Source organism: Cricetulus griseus, chromosome 2 (genome assembly GCF_003668045.3).
Source record: "Cricetulus griseus strain 17A/GY chromosome 2, alternate assembly CriGri-PICRH-1.0, whole genome shotgun sequence".
NCBI classification, from domain to species: Eukaryota; Metazoa; Chordata; class Mammalia; order Rodentia; family Cricetidae; genus Cricetulus; species Cricetulus griseus.
Genome location: NC_048595.1, coordinates 42921388 through 42936887, shown reverse-complemented (window position 1 = coordinate 42936887; position 15500 = coordinate 42921388). Strand labels below are relative to the sequence as shown.

Here is a 15500-nt window from a genome sequence, read left to right as displayed (position 1 = left end):
CCAAGGTCATTTTATAGAGTGGAGGCCTGGGTTCACAGGGCAACAGCAAAGCAGTAGGTAGCAGACTGAGGTCTCACAAGCTCAGGCTTCTCTGATGCCAGGTTGGAGCACTCTACTACCCGGAGACCAGGCTTTGGTGCTTGTACAGTTGCATGATAAGAATTTAACACATCTTTGTCCATTTCCCCAGGCAAATCACTTGCACATACAGAGGAACTGAAGCAACGACTGACTTACTGTGATGTACTTGACCCACCGCTCAGTGCCATACCCAGGGGATGGCATCACAACCCCTACTTTTCAAATGAGGAAACTGAGACTTAGGGACGGTGAAGGGCTTACCCAGGGTGCACGGGGCATGAGTGTGGAGCAGGCTTGAAGCAGGACCTCGTCAGGACTGTGTGTTCTTTTCCTACCACCCTCTTACCACTGCTCTCCTAGGGGGCTGTCTCTAGGCCAGGATCTGGGATGTGGGACCTCTTTATGTGGTCAGAGAGGAAGTGAGGCCCCTTGAGAAGTTGGGTGGTGACTGGGTCACATCAGAAAAGGTGCAGCTGCTCTCAGCAGCTGTGTCTGGGGCAGGTTCTAGAGCAGAGCAGCCCTTTGACCCTGGGCTTGATTCCTTAGGTGGGGGCACTGGGTTGAGCAAAACTAGATCTTAGGAGCCAGGAGCTGGGGAAGACATCAAAAAAGCAACTGCTCTCTCTCTCTCTCTCTCTCTCTCTCTCTCTCTCTCTCTGTGTGTGTGTGTGTGTGTGTGTAAGAGAGAGAGAGACAGAGAAAGAGACAGACAGACTGACTGACAGATAGACAGACCAACAGAGAACAGGAGAACAGAAGGGACAAACAGAGACAGCACAGGAGAGGTAAGAGATAAAGGAGTAGGGGTAGGGAGCGAAGCCCACGTCAAAAGATACAAAACAGAATCTGAGGGCTGGTCAGTGGCTCAGCAGGAAAAAGTGGGTAAAGGCCGTTGCTGACAAACTCGATGACCTGAATCCAATTTCCATGACTCACAGGATGGAAAGAGAAACCAAGTCCGACGGACTGTTCTCAAACCTGCACATGCATGCCGTGGAGCTTTGCATGCTTACACACTCACACACAAATGTAAAAACAACAACAACAAACAGCTGGTGAGGTTAAGAGGGAAGACAGAGGACAGCAGGGGAGGAAGAGGGAAAGAGGGAAGCACACTGTCCCCCCACAACACTATTCATTCTCTACCAGGTCAAGTACCGCCACAGGCATGAGGAATCCAGCAATGGACAGAACAGGTAAATTTCCATCCTTGTAGGAGTCTAAAGAGGTCTTGAGACAGGTTAAAAACCCAGCGAGGAGCCCACTAAAGAGACAGAGAGAGAGACAGGAGGCAGGGTCAGGGGAGACAAACAAAAATGAAGAGAGAGAGAGAGAGAGAGAGAGAGAGAGAGAGAGAGAGAGAGAGTGTTTGTGTGCGCGTGTGTGCGTGTTTGGGGTGTAGCAGTGGCAGAGAGCAGAGCCAGGGGCAGGTCTGCTGGCTTCCCCTGAAGAAATTCTTCCTGTAAGCCTGCCTTGGGCCACCAGGCAAGCAATGGGGGACTTGTGACCTCCCATCCTCTCTTCTCATGTGCCCCAGGTTTTTTATTTTTCTGCCCCCCCCCCCCCCCAGACAGGGTTTCTCTGTGTAGCTTTGAAGCCTAACCTGGCACTCACTCTGGAGACCAGAGATCCGCCTGCCTCTGCCTCCCGAGTGCTGGGATTAAAGGTGTGCGCCACCAACACACGGCCAACACCCGGCCGTGCCCCAGGTTTTAATGACCAGGAAATAGGTCTTGTGTTCCATGGCCCTCAGCTTTGTGAGGAGAAACCTTGAAAGCTGTACAAGGATGAGGTCCCAGGCCTGAGCTGGCAGGCTTCCGAGACTTCAGGTGCTGTCACCTCAGAGGTAAATTAAGGCCCGAGCTGACTGGTGAGATGGCAGCTTGGATGTTCTGGGTGGGGTCAGCCCCAGCTCTAGGTTTAGTGTTGAAGTGAGAGCTAGTGGATGTGGCCTTGATAGAGCGTGGGCCATGCTCTACCATCCTGCAGCGCTGACAACCCTGCTGTGTAAGGCACACGAGAGTAAGTTTGGAAGAGACCTATGTTTGAAAGCTGGGACTTTGACAATTGCCGAGGTCTGTTTCCGTGGAAACGGGAGTCAGAAACAGAGAAGGAACCTGTGAGCTCTGCTCTAGGTGCCCCAGATAGTGAGGGGGAGAGGAACGAGTGTATCCTCTTCAGGATTGGTCTCTGGACCTTCTTGACTGTGGGTTGAGGAGAGAAACCTGGATCTACCTAGGAAATATCGGCTCTTCCTTCAAGCCACAGCTGTGAGTTTGCCTACTGGGGACACTGAAGCAGGAACACCTCCAGGCACAAGCTGAGACCACTCAGCTGCTGAGACTCCTCCTTCACCCCACCCCCACAATTTAAAAACAATTTATGTTGTGTGTGAGTGTGTATGTGTGTGTGGTTTCTGCACGCCGTTGCACAAGTGTGAAGGTCAGAGGACAACTAGTGAAGCTCGTTTCTTTTCCCACTGTACAGATCCCAGAGATGGAACTCAGGTCACCATGTTTGGTAGCAGGCACCTTTACCTGTTGAGCCATTTCATTGGCCCATGATTTTGTAATGACAGAGCCATTACAGCCAGCCACTGTGACCTCAAATTCATTGGGTAGCTGAGGATGACCTTGACCGTCTCATGTTCTGGCCTCTCTCTGCCCTGTGTTGCTGGTATTACAGGCATGCATCTCCATTCCAAGTTCAAGCGGTGATAGGGTTAGAGTCCAGAGTTCTGTGCATACTAGGTAGGCAAGCTCCCTCCTCAAGCCCTCTGTTTCCCACTTCTTAGAGACTTCATGTGACATTGTCCTCTGCCTTTAGCACCATTAGCCTTCAGAAGGGTACCTGCCAACCACCATTTACATAGCTCTAGCCTCTTCAGTCTCCAGCCTAAAACAGCAATGCTTGCTCTTGGATGACGGGATGCCCTTTGTCTGCCTCATGGGCAAACTTCTCACATGAGATTTCTTGCTGCCATTCTTGTCTCTTCCTCCTCCTCAACTGTCTGGATCCAATTTCTGCTGCCATTGCTCCCCCAAAACTGCTTTCAGCATTCTGACCTCCCCTTCACAGAGCTCTTTCCAAAGCTGTTTGGGCCACTTTCTCCCTGGAATGCTGTTTTTCTGCTTCTTTTTTATCAAGCTCTCTGAACAGCCCTCCTTGGTCCCCCACTGGCTGCTCTTTCATGAGACCTGTTGTTGCATCTCAGAGTCTCTAGGATCCAGCTTCTCCCTGAGAGGGCTAATCAGTGCCCTGCACAGTCCAGGCAGGGTCACCCTCCCTGACCTGCAGCCCAGCTTAGCATTCCTACACTGTCCACAGGGGCCCATGTGCTCCATCACTGTACTGTCACCTTAGATCACAGACACTGCTGGAGCTGTCTGCTTCCTCACAGAGGGACCATGGCTCTCTTATTTACACATCTGTCCCCAGTACCCAGAACAACCTGTAGCAAGAAACTGGTGCAAAGAGGCAGACACCGCCGATGAAATTTTCATGCTGAGGAGCAGCGGTAGGATCCATCCTGTAAGAGATAGGGAGTCACAGACAAGCAGGAGCAGGACAGGGTCTCAGACCTGTGCTTGGATGGAGGAGGCAGAGAAGCAGCAGAGATATGGCGGCAGAATGCAAGCAAGTCAGTGAGGCCTGTGCAGAACCAGGGCTGGACTGTTGCAGAAAGAGGTGGGTGGTAGAGGGCAAACTGGTTGAAGAATGCTTACTAGGTCCCGTTGATCAGCTTGAAACTGGCTAGAATCAGGAAGAGACTGTCTCCAGCTTGCTGGCCTGGTGGCTGCGGGGAGGCTGCCGTTCAGTATTGAGACAGAAACAAGCTACAGAAATTAAACGGGGAGGGATATATAGTCCAGTTCTGGCTACCTAGACTTGGGGGCTCCTGAGTGACATCAGTGGGAATACCTTGTGTTGAAACGTGGTGCTGGTGTTGAGGAAAGCAATGAGTGAGATGGATCTAGGGGTCAGTCCTGTGGAGGCTCAGGGTATTGCCCAGGTGAACTTGTCCAAAGAGACAGAAAGCTAGGGCAGAACCAGGGTGGAGCCAGCTTTGATGGATTGTGCTACCAGTCTGCATATATATACATAATATATACATAGTCTTAATACATAGCTTAGCCTGGGCTGGATACTCTGTCACCTTGGTGGCTTTGAATTTGGGATGCTCCTGCTTCAGCTTCCTGGCTGCTGGGATCACAGCCATGTGACACCATATGGTTTTTTATTCTACAAATCTATCCCTTTCTGACCCATTAATTTTGGACTTGGCATGTGATGGTGGTGCAGTGAGGAGCTCTCGGTGGGCTCAGCTTCTAGTGCTGCTATTATGAAAGGAACATGCCAGGCACCCTTTGAGTGGGGACACTTGTGGGGTACACAGAAGTTGCACCCTGAAACTGAGCTGCACAGCTGGTGGCAGTCAGTGAGTGAGAAATAAATGACTTTTATGATAAGCCACTAAAATGTGGGGACTGTTGCATAACGCTGTACCGTCAATGGCCTGACTAATAGCATTTTAAGTGGAGGCTGAAGAAAAAGAATCTTTTAAGGTAACAGGGAGAACAGATAGAGGGGGAAGGGGGAAGCCAGGAGAGGTGGGGCTTAGCATTAGGGTGAAGAGCAAGTTCTGGAGTTTTGGAACCTTGAGCAGCACAATGTCTGCATATGTAAAAGCAAAGTGTGGTGGTTCATGTCTGTAATCCCAGCATTAGAGGCCAGCCGAGGCAGTAGCAGTGCCCAGCCTGGGCTATACACTGAGTTCCAGGACAATTTGGGCTACAAAGAAAAGATAAGAGTCTTTAGCTATACCTTGTACTGGGTTCCCTTGGCCATTCTCCAGGGCTTGATCTACACTCCAGATGTTGGTGACTCTCCAGACCACTTTCTGGGGCTCCAGACCCATCTTCTGCTTTTTTTTTCTTTTTTCTTTTTTTCTTTTTTTTTTTTTTTTTTGGCTATCTCCATCTCTACCTCTAATGGGCTTTCCAAGCTCAAGCCATGCAGGATTGACTTAGAGACTTAGATTGCTGTCTTCCTGGATTCCCTGAACAGTACTATAGGCAATCACACCAGAAGCCAGGGAGTCAGTCCTCCATGCTCCTTCCCCAGTTGACAGGTTCAGGAAATGCTCACCCATCAACATCTCTTGTCCTAGGTCCAGGGCCTCTTCCATCTTATGGGTGAACTGAGACAAAACTGCCTCCTCCCAACTCCTTCCCTTTACCTTGGTCCTTTGTTCCTTCCCAGCACAGAGATCCTTTCCCGGCTAAATCACCAGGGCTTCCGCAGGACAAAACCGAACTTTTTAGTATGATACCCAAGGCCCTAAATGCCAGCAGGAGCATGAACTATTCACGGGGTCCTTTCTGTGGCACGCCATCCCATCCTTTCCCTGGGCTCCTACCTGGCCTCGTGAGCACAGCTTTCCTAGCCCTGTCCCACTCACTCTGGCTAGTTCAAGCATCACCCAACTCTTGCATCTTAGGTAGCCCCTTTGATGCCTCACGAAGCCCCTAGCAACCAATTCTTGTGCCCTTTGCCTGAGTACTCTTAGCTCAGGTTTTAATATCTGTGTTAAAATAAAAATGTGGTAAAATGCACACACCTTGAAAGGAGTCTAATTATTTTAAGTAGACAGCTGGGTGGCACTGAGGCAATTCACAATGTTGAGCATCAGTCCCCATGTCCATCTCCAGATTCTTTTCATCTTCTCAAGTTGGGGCTGTATCTATTGGACAACTACAAAGTCCCTTTTCTTGTATCACTCCTGAGTGTGACTCCTAACGTGAGTGGGCTTATTCAATGTTTCTTCTTTATCATTCTATGTTAGTTAACATGCCTTCTAAGTCTCCCATGTTCCCACGCTGAAGTGTAAGAATTTTTTTTTTCTTTTTCTTTTTAATTGCAACAGGGTCTCTTTTTGAAATTTTTAAAATCTTTTTTTACCCTTTCGCCTTTGGAGACAGGGTTCCTTATGTAGCTCTTGGTCTCCCTGGCCCAGCCTTTTGATTATAGGGCTATGTTGCCCCTATAATGCCCCTATAATGCCCCCTCAAAATCTCCTTCCTTGTTTCCTTCTTCCTGTACAACCCCTCCCCCACCTTCCTTTTTAAAGCCGAATATTACTCCATGACATGTGTATCACATTTTATTTACACATGTGTCAGTGGACAATGGACAATTGGGATGTTTTCATCTTCTGGCGGTCACGCCAGTGCTGCCGTGGACACGGATGGATTCCTGGTTTTAGCACTCAGACATAGAACTGATGACTGGCAAGGTAACTCACTCTCCATAGTGCTTTGTTTGTGCCATACCCCACTAACAGTACAGAAGGATGCTTATGTCTCCACATCCTCCACATCCGTCACTTCCCGTTTCCTTTGTGTGGCCTTGCTTGTTGGTAACAGTCACCCTGTTATGGGTATGACTCCAGGCTTTGCTCGGTTGCCTGCTCCCTGCGCTGGTACCTGGCAGTCCCTTCCTAGTCACCTCTTGTCTTCTGTCCTGGGCAATCTCTGACACCGTATGAACTTTCTGCTGCCTCCATAAGGGCCAGCTACGGAGAGCTGGCAGAGCTCTTCCCTGCCGCAGGCTCCCTTCTCTACCCTGAAACATCTCACTCCCACCCCCATAGTTTCTTCCCCTACTTCCTTCCTTTAGAAGGCAAGAGTTAAGGTCACCTCCTCAGAGAAGCTCTCCTTCCCCACCAGGCCTCTTGCACCCAATCAGCCTGCTGTTATTCGCTCTTGTGGACTTGTCTACTTTATTCTGATTGTTCCTAGCACTTGGCACAGTTTGTAGTGACTTAAGTACCTTCGTGCCTGCTGAATTAACCTTGTCTTCTCTGCTGGGCTCTTAGCTCCACACAGAAGGCAAGCTTGAGACCTTGCTCTCACCATTGTACCCTCGGCACTGCTCAGTGCCCTGCCTGCCAATACTAGGTGTTCAGAATACCCTTGCTGAATGAATCACTCAACTTTAAGATAAAGCCCCCTGGATTGCTCACACCCTAGTGACGGAGGGAGGTGAGAAAATAAATAAATAAATAAATAAATAAATAAACATCCACTCTGGCAGGTGGTGGTGGTTGCTATGGAGACCTAATCTGACCAGGAGTCTTTCTCTAGGTTCCTTACAGACGGAATGGAGCTGCTGGCCTGGAGGAAGTTAGGGGCTGGAACCATTATCTGGGAAAAAAGGTGTCTCCAATAGGGGACAGCACAAACAAAGGTGCTTCAGGGAATGAACACACTTGGCTTGTGGTTCAGGGCATGGAGAGCACACTAGCTAGATGAGGCACACAGCTTTTAAGAGGCCAGAAGTGGGAAAAGAGGCCCCACAGAAGGCCCAGTGGAATGAGGAGCCACCGCAGTCAGTGGCTCCTTTCTCTCCCAGTCATCTGGTCAGGGCCCAGCCTTTATTTTCTGATAGTCTCCTGTACTCCCAACACATAGTAGGTCCTTTCTAGCTCAAACTAGACCCATCCTATACATTCCCCAAAGTGTGTTTTACTACAACAACTTAGCCTTAGGATGAGTGCCTATTGGAAGACATTCTAAAGCACATTTAACTTTAAACTTTAATGCACTTTTTTCTTCTTTAGTAAAACCTGTTTGCTGACATGCTGCCTTATGGGGTTCAAAGCATTCGCCACCACTGCCCAGCCTGGAATCATTTTTCCCCCTTTGGCTTTTTTTGAGACAGGGTTTCTCTGTGGCTTTGGAGGCTGTCTTGGAACTAGCTCTTGTAGACCAGGCTGGTCTCGAGTCACAGAGATCAGCCTGCCTCTGCCTCCCGAGTGCTGGGATTAAAGGTGTGTGCCACCATTACCTGACTTTTTTTTTTAAAACCAGGGTTTTATGTAGCCCAGTGGGTCTGAAACTCACTACATAGACAAGGTTGGCTTTGTACTCCTGAACTTTCCTGCCTTTGTACTCCTGAACTTTCCCTGTACTCTGGGAACTTTTCTTCCCAGAGTACTGGAATTACAGGTGTGTACCACACTGCATAGGTAGTGACCATCTTTTTTAAAAAGATTTTTTTTTAGGCAGGTGGTGGTGGCTCATGCCTTTAATCCCAGCACTCGGGAAGCAGAGGCAGGCGGATCTCTGTGAGTACGGAACCAGCCTGGTCTACAAGAGCTAGTTCCAGGACAGCCTCCAAAGCCACAGAGAAACCATGTCTTGAACCTCCCCCCACGTCTTGAACCCCCCCAAAAAAGATTCTTTTTATTTATTTATTTTGTTGCCAAGTGGTAGCGCCTGCCTTTAATCCCAGCATTTGGGAGGCAGAGGCAGGTGGATTTATGTGAGTTGGAGACCATCCTGGTCTACAGAGTAAGTTCTAGGACAGCCAGGGTTACAAAGAGAAAGCCTGTTTTGAAAAAAAACTAAACATCTATCTTCTATCTATCTATCTATCTATCTATCTATCTATCTATCTATCTGTGTGCATATATACCTATAAATGTAGGTGCCCTTAGAGGCCAGAAGATGGTTGGGTCCCCTGGAGCTGGGGTAGTTGTGAGCTGCCCTACATGGGTGCTGGGAACTGACTGCCAATTTTCTGCAGCCACCGCAAGAACTCAGCTGTGGCCCCATCTCTTCAGCCCCAATAATCATTTTTCTTTTCAGTTTGCAGAAACTTTCCCCAATCCTGCCCCGAATCCCCAACAGGTGTCTCGAGGGGCTGCTTTGCTCCCAGTCAACAGGGCTGTGGGCTCAGACAATGCAGACAGATAGCCTGGAATGTGATTATCTTTTTCCTCATTCTGACCTCAGGCCTTTGACATAGACAGGGATACCCACACTGCTCTGCATCGGCTATCTCTTGCCCAAAGGCTGCCAGCAAAGCAGTGAAGTAGGACCTGAAAACTAGGAATTTGGGTGCTGGAATTTGCACCCTTCCCAGGGAGCCCCTGATGCCCTTGGGGGAAATTCCTGCCCAAACCAGTGTTGACTAGGGGCTGGCCAAGGCTTCCTGCAGAGCCGGTGGAGGTCTTGCTGGAAGAATCTCCACAGGGTTCCTTGGACTGTGTGGGGGTGGGGGCAGGAGGGGGAAGGGCTGGATGCTAAGTCCCTGTCCCAACAGGCTCAAAGAAGAGGAGGGAGCCCTAGCCTCCTGCAGCTGTGCGGAACCCACCACACCACCAACAGAGCTGAGAACCAGGCAGAGGAAACCAGAAACCCTGGCGTTCTTGGCAAGCACAGCTTCCTTGGTTGAGCCTACTGGCTTCGAGTCCCTCTCTTTCAACTGCCACCTTCTGAAAGCCTGGCCCTCTCCAATCTGCACCAGTTTGTGGGAGAGGAAGAAGTGGCCTAGTTCTCCATCTGTCCTGTTCCTTTCAACGTGGTTGCTGAATGTGGCGGTCCCCAGTAGAATGACAAGTTCCCTGACCCGGAGGAGTGGAGTTCTGTTTCCATGAGTGGGGGGTATGCTTCGTGAACCACACTCAAGCAGGGTGCAGCCTGGTCCACCGCACTCAGTGCTGGTCACCTGGTCATGGGGAGGCATACAATACTTTACTGCAGCCTGGGAGCTGGCGGGGAGTGGGGTGGGGGGTGGGGGGTGCAAAGGAGCAACACAGGAAGTCCCACTGTAGGGGGTGCAAGCATCCCCATCCCGCTGGAGTAAGGAAGTAGTGGGTTACAGGAAAAGACTCTGGGCCGAGGATTTTACAACAGTGTGTGCTCCACAGGATAAGTAGTTTTGTTTATTTTTGGGTTGTTACTTTGTGCCTGGGGCAGCATTTGGTACACAGTAGGTGTTTAATAAACAGGTTCCGAAACAAAGGTGTTGGGAAGGAGAAGTTGAGTCCAGCTAGGGTAGGTATAGGAAATAGCTTGGTCATCCTGGGATCTGACAGTATAGTATACTTCCAGGTGGCAGAAGCTGTGGTGGGTGGGGCTTAAGCGAGGGTGTGGACTGATCTAATCCTATTGTGGGTGGCGTCAGTTTCTTATCTCTTCAGCCAGCCAGGAGCTACTTCAGGTCTGGGGTGGTTTTTTTTTTTTTTTTTTTTTTTTTTTTTTTTTTTTTTTTTTTTCTTCCTACTCTGGGTCCCCTGGTGTCCTGGTGTGTCAGAATACACACAGTATGGGACCTGTGCTGGGTTCAGGAGACACACAGATGATTCAGGTTTAGGTCTTACTTTCTGTCTGGTGGGGGAGACAGACAGTAAACAAGGGACTTACACAATGGGTAGGATGGATGGAGACGTTTACTAAGCAGGTTCAGTTGAACAAATGAGACACACGCCGACAGGGTCGGGAGCAGGGATCTTTTGGAAGGAGGTATATCTGTGGAGGGAGTGTTAGTCTTTGAAGAATGGTGAGAGAAGGGGCCTGGAGTCGGAGGCATTCCAGACAGAGGTGTCAGCCCCAAAATGCGCTCCAAAGGAAGTATGGGAACTCAGTGGGGAAAGATAAGTTGCGGGCAGAAAGGGCACCTATGGGTGTTTGGGCCTGCTTCTGACCTTACTGGATTCTGGGTAATGGCCAGCTGCAGCATGCTCACTGGGGCTGTGGAAAGGCTCAGTTTTATGGAACCCCTCGGCCCCCTTCTCTCCACAGCCAAGGGCTCAGACACCTTCCTCTGATCTCTCTGCCTCGGTCTTCTCACTAGCTAGCTCCTTTTGCTCCAACAAGAACCTACCAACCCACTTGGAGCCTCACACTGTGAAGCCTCCACAAAGGGCAGACCACAGGGCCTCCGAACAAACACCACCCCCTCTTCCTCTCACACATGTCCTGGAAGGAGGGGCCAGACCTTTTGCGAGGGAGAAAAGGCAAGAAGAATCCTGGCCTGGTGGAACATCAGACTATCAAAAGAGATTAAAAGACCCCCTCCCCCAGATAAAACCCTTTGCCAGCTGACAGGCTAGAAAGTGTATGTGCAAGTGGCTCGGAGGCGCCAGAGCCCCGGGGCTGCGAGGGCATGGCCAGCTCGAGAGTGCCTGACTGTGGGCCCCCCGAAGGGCAGCGCCTTCCCTCCCCCAAGACCCAACTGGTCCTCGTAATCCGCGGGCCCTGCAGACACCAGTGAGTCAGGCATCTTGTGAGTCAGTGTGTTGACAAGCCATCCCTGGCCATTCCTAGCCCATCAAAAATGCAAGGAAGTCCAAAGGAAGGGTATGAACAGACCGATTTAATTAGCGCGGGCTCTAAGGTACCTTAAGTTGGCCCTATTAAATTAAACCGCCTAGGGGAAAAATAACTGTAATTATTTCCTTTTTCCCCCCTACCATTGTATTTCAACTCCCAACCTCCGTGCTTCTCCCCTCTTTGACAAAACAACCTTTAAACTAGGGGCTGGCACAGACATCCCCAAACTAAGGTTCAGTGTTTCTTTTTTCCTGCCCTTCTTCCGTCTGAGCTCTGGTTCCTAGTAGAGAGCAGAGTCCAGAGGGGTCCACGGTGTTAGGCTGTATTCTAATTTAGGGAGGCTGTTAACAAGAGCAGAACATTATTCCAAAAACACACACGGAGTCTCCTTCCTGAACCAGTGCAGATCCGTTTGCTGCGGGGCATTTCTTTTAAAAGCCCCCTTTCTCTCTTTTGTAGAGCAAAATAAGCAAACTTTAATGGTAGGGAATTATTGTTTATTTTGTTGAAATCTAGTCCTGAGTTTTCCTACTTGAAACGTGTTTTCCCCAGGACACTGACCTATCCTTTAATTGTTTGGTGCGAGGCATGTTAGGGGGAGGGGCGTTACTTGTTTATTGGAACAGCGCAGTTAAAAAAAAAAAATCAACCTAGGCTAACAGTTTCAAGGCTCCCCTAAAGATGTATCCAAACAGGCAGCCAATCAGCGCTTACACAGCTTTTTCTGCTTGACTCTTTTAAAGAGACAGTGCCGACAGTGTTTTATCACATTTAAAGAGAACCGCGCTCTGAAAACAGTATGAAAATGGGGGAGCCATCCCTATTTCACCAGTTTCTGATCTGGAGTCCTCAATGAGGGTACGCTGCAGGGTTTTTGGGGTCCTCGATTGGACAGAAAGGAGTCGGTAGCAAAAAGCTTGGTCACTCTGCCAACCCCCCATTTCCCATTGTACACCTGGGTCATTGACAATGGACGCTTCCCCTCCCCCCACTCTGGTCCCCCCTACTCCCCAATTTAGCTCCATTTATTTGAAGTTTGAGATTTCTGCGGTGCGCATTCTGAGTCGCGAGGCGTCCAGGTGACGTCCCTCACCCAAACGGAACCAGTGCCCGCGGAGAAGACGAGGGGGGCTAACTTGCCAGGGTTGGCACACCTCAGAAATTTTGGGAGAAATCACTCTGCCTCCTTCTAGTCTAAAACCCCCTTTCCTCTCCCGAGGCTCGCCCGGAGCACGCCAAGGGCCATTTTCGCGCGGATCCACTTTGGGGTTTCCCAAAGTATTTTAACGATCTAGTAAAGAAGCAGCCGTGCGATTTGGCGCCAGCTTCGGCCGCCCAGCTCCGCGTGCAGTCCTGGCTCGGGCTCGGGCTCAGGGAGCCGGGCTGGGCGCAGGCAGCCCAGGGTGGGGCGGGGAGCTGGGCCGGCCGGGGTCCTGGCCCGCGGAGGGCAAGATCAGCGCGGGGAGGGCGGGGGCGCCGGGGACCAGGGCGACGCGGAAAGGGGCGCGCGGGCCAGCCGGGTCCGCGCCTCCCTCGCGGCTACTGCCGCATCGCCCAGTCCCCGCGGCGCCGGCCGGGTGCTCCGGTCCAGGCCCGAGCCCCTCACGCCGCCGCCGCCCCCCCAGCGCCAGGGCTCGCCCTCCGCTCCCCTGGCCAGCGCACGAGCGGGCAGCGGCTCACGGAGGAGGCGCAGCGGGACTGGCGCGGCCGCGCTGACAGGCGTCCCTCCCGGCCTCCGGGCCCGCCCCCGCGCGCCGATTGGCCGTCGCGCCGTCCGTCGCGGGGCGTGGACGCCCGCCGCGCTCCTGCCGGGGCAGCCACTTCGGTTGAGCTCCAAGTAGACCAGCGGCGGCGGCGACGGCAGCGGCAGCGGTGCTGAAGGCGCAGAGGGCGGCGCAGGCGGAGCCGGGCGGCGCGGCGGGCGCGCGGGCCACGAGCAGCGAGCAAGCGGCTGGCAGGCTTCGGGCGGGCGGCGGCACAGCTCAGGCCGAGCCGGCGCGGGAGGAGTTCCAAGGCGATGGGGCCGCGGCCGGGGCTGACGCTTTGACAGCTGGAAAGAGCGCGGAGCCAGCGCCGGGGAGGGAGGGAGCGCGGCGAGCGGAGCGCGAGCGAGCGGGCGATCGCCGGGAGGGGGCCGGGAGCAGGGCAGCTCGGGAGACCGGACGGTAGCGGCGGCGGCGGCGGCGGGCTCGGAGCCCTCTTCTCTGCAAGCCATGTTTGCCAAAGGCAAAGGCTCGGCGGTGCCCTCGGACGGGCAGGCTCGGGAAAAGTAAGCAAGCCTCTCGCGAGTGGGGCCGCGCCGCGGGCGGCGGGAGGCAGGTGGGCGCGGGGGTCGCGCTGCCTTGGGCCCTGGGTCTCTGCCCCGCGGCGGCAGCAGCGGCGGCGTGGAGAGCCCATTGTTGGGTGCCGGCGGAGGCTGGGGCACCCTGAAGGGGCGGCAGGGCAGCGGCGGGCGAGGGTAGTTGGTAGGCGCGCAGCGGAGCGGACGCGGGGGCCCGCGACGAGGGTGGGCGAGGTCCCCCTGTGAGCCGGTGCGCTCGGCCGGCTGGGCGCGGGGGCTCCACTTTGCCCACCGAGTGCGGGCAGGGGGCGCGTGGCTTTCTGCAGCCCCGAAGGCTCCTTTTGTCCGCCCGCGGCGTGAGAAGTGCGTGCCGGGGGCTTTGTTCGCCCAGGAGCGCTCTCCCTTCCCAGCCAGCGGCCTTGCCGCCAGCCCGGTGCGCTCCGGGGCGCCGGGCCGGGCCGGGCTGGGCTGGGCAGGCGGCGCCGGCCTGGCCCCAGGCTTGGGGGACAGTTGTTTCGGGGGGAGATGCTGAGGGCGGCGCTTTGCTGCCCTCTCCAGAGCGCGCCAAGTACCGGGACTGGGGTTGAGTCTGCCCGGACCCCGAAGCAGGGCTACGGCAGCGAGCTCAAGTGGGCTGGGAGAAGGAGAGCCGCTCTGGACTCTTGTGCCTTTCGAGTTTGTGAGACCTAGATGGGTTTGGTCCCAGTGGCACTTGGAACTTCAAGTTTGGGGGACGGTTTTCCAGCTCCCGCCGCTTTGGGCAGTTTGTCTATGGTACCCACCCACTCATTAGCTGTTCTGACCCGGATCCTGTCTGGGGTGATAGGTGCTCTTCTCTTGTCATGGCCACAATGGGATGGCACAGACCGGGCTCAGAGTCGACTGGCAAGGTCCAGAGCGAGCCTCAGTGTGGTCTGACCCTTTTCTCTCTCTCTCTGCCCCTACTCACTTTCCAGGTTAGCTTTATACGTCTACGAATATTTACTGCACGTAGGAGCACAGAAATCTGCACAGACCTTCTTATCAGAGGTGAGTGGGACTCTCAGCATCCAGTTTCTTGACACCCCCCTCCTCCCCACTATTCTTAGAGCCTTTGTTTTCAGGAGCAGCCACTGTGGCCACCATTTTGAATTTTTATCACCTTTTGGCATTTATTGTTAGTTGGTCTTCACAGCCTTTTGGCTGAGGAAGGCCCTGCAGCCCCCTGCTTTCTGCCCCTCTAAGCTGCCTCTGCCCCCTCTTTTCTAGATTCGATGGGAAAAAAACATCACACTGGGAGAACCTCCTGGGTTTCTGCACTCGTGGTGGTGGTAAGTTTGTGTGATAGTTTTTTTGTGTGTGTGTTTTGTTCTGTGGCCCTGGTCCTAGTGAACAAAGACAGGGGCTCTGGAGCGAGCAGGCCCTCTACCCTTAGCCTCTGCTTTCCCCGGAGCAGGGCACCTCTGGGTGCTCTGATTAGGTTTGGCGAGGAAGAACGGGCAGAAAGCAGAAGAGGCTGCAGCCCGAAGTTTTTGCTGGTGTTTCTCTGCCTGTGGGGAACTGATTTGAATTTTGCTATGCCAGGGTAGAACCGGCTTACTTTTCCGACTCACTCTGGGGCGCTAGGCAGGGGGCTCGGAAAGAGTTACAAGGGTTTTTGTCAATCCTGCATGCTGCTTTAATTAGAGGAGTGGGGGCAGGGCCGGTGGAGGGGACACCAGGTCTGTTCTGCAACTGGCCTGTCCCTTATGTTTTCTTCCATAAACGCCAAATCTTAGGAGACATATACTGGGCCTTTTCCAGGGACCCTGAGAAAAGCAAGAAGGCCCGTACTTCCTGTAGAGACACTGATTCAGACTGACTGGACCTTCCTTTCCTCTGCCTCCCCACCCCCCAGCATCCCTGCAACCACAAAGCCGTATTTTACCAGGAACCTTAACCAGCCAGAGGTGGCCTGGCAGGATGCCTGCAGCTTGTTGGGGGCTGGCTCTCCTTATCTGTGACCCTCCCTCCAGGCCTCAGCAGCCTGTGATCTTCTA

The 15500-nt window shown here is 53.0% G+C and overlaps 1 protein-coding gene and 1 long non-coding RNA gene across 4 annotated transcripts in view; both read left to right on the top strand.

The window, feature by feature from the left end:
- Window positions 1-1043: 1043 nt before the first annotated feature.
- Window positions 1044-9884, top strand: LOC118238212. The gene is made up of 3 exons (XR_004767979.1): window positions 1044-1136; window positions 1231-1277; window positions 9190-9884. It is a non-coding gene; the product is annotated as an uncharacterized LOC118238212 (long non-coding RNA).
- A 3260-nt stretch (window positions 9885-13144) lies between these two features.
- The window catches only part of Ssbp3 (single stranded DNA binding protein 3), a 146268-nt gene continuing 143912 nt past the window's right edge, over window positions 13145-15500 (top strand). For 2 of the 3 annotated variants that reach the window (XM_027402359.2, XM_027402357.2), the window contains exons 1-3: window positions 13145-13470; window positions 14439-14511; window positions 14731-14792. In XM_027402359.2, coding sequence (XP_027258160.1) covers window positions 13415-13470; window positions 14439-14511; window positions 14731-14792 — 191 coding nt within the window. In that variant the 5' untranslated portion in view covers window positions 13145-13414. The remainder of the gene's footprint in view (window positions 13471-14438; window positions 14512-14730; window positions 14793-15500) is intronic. The other variant, XM_027402358.2, reaches the window with a different exon arrangement.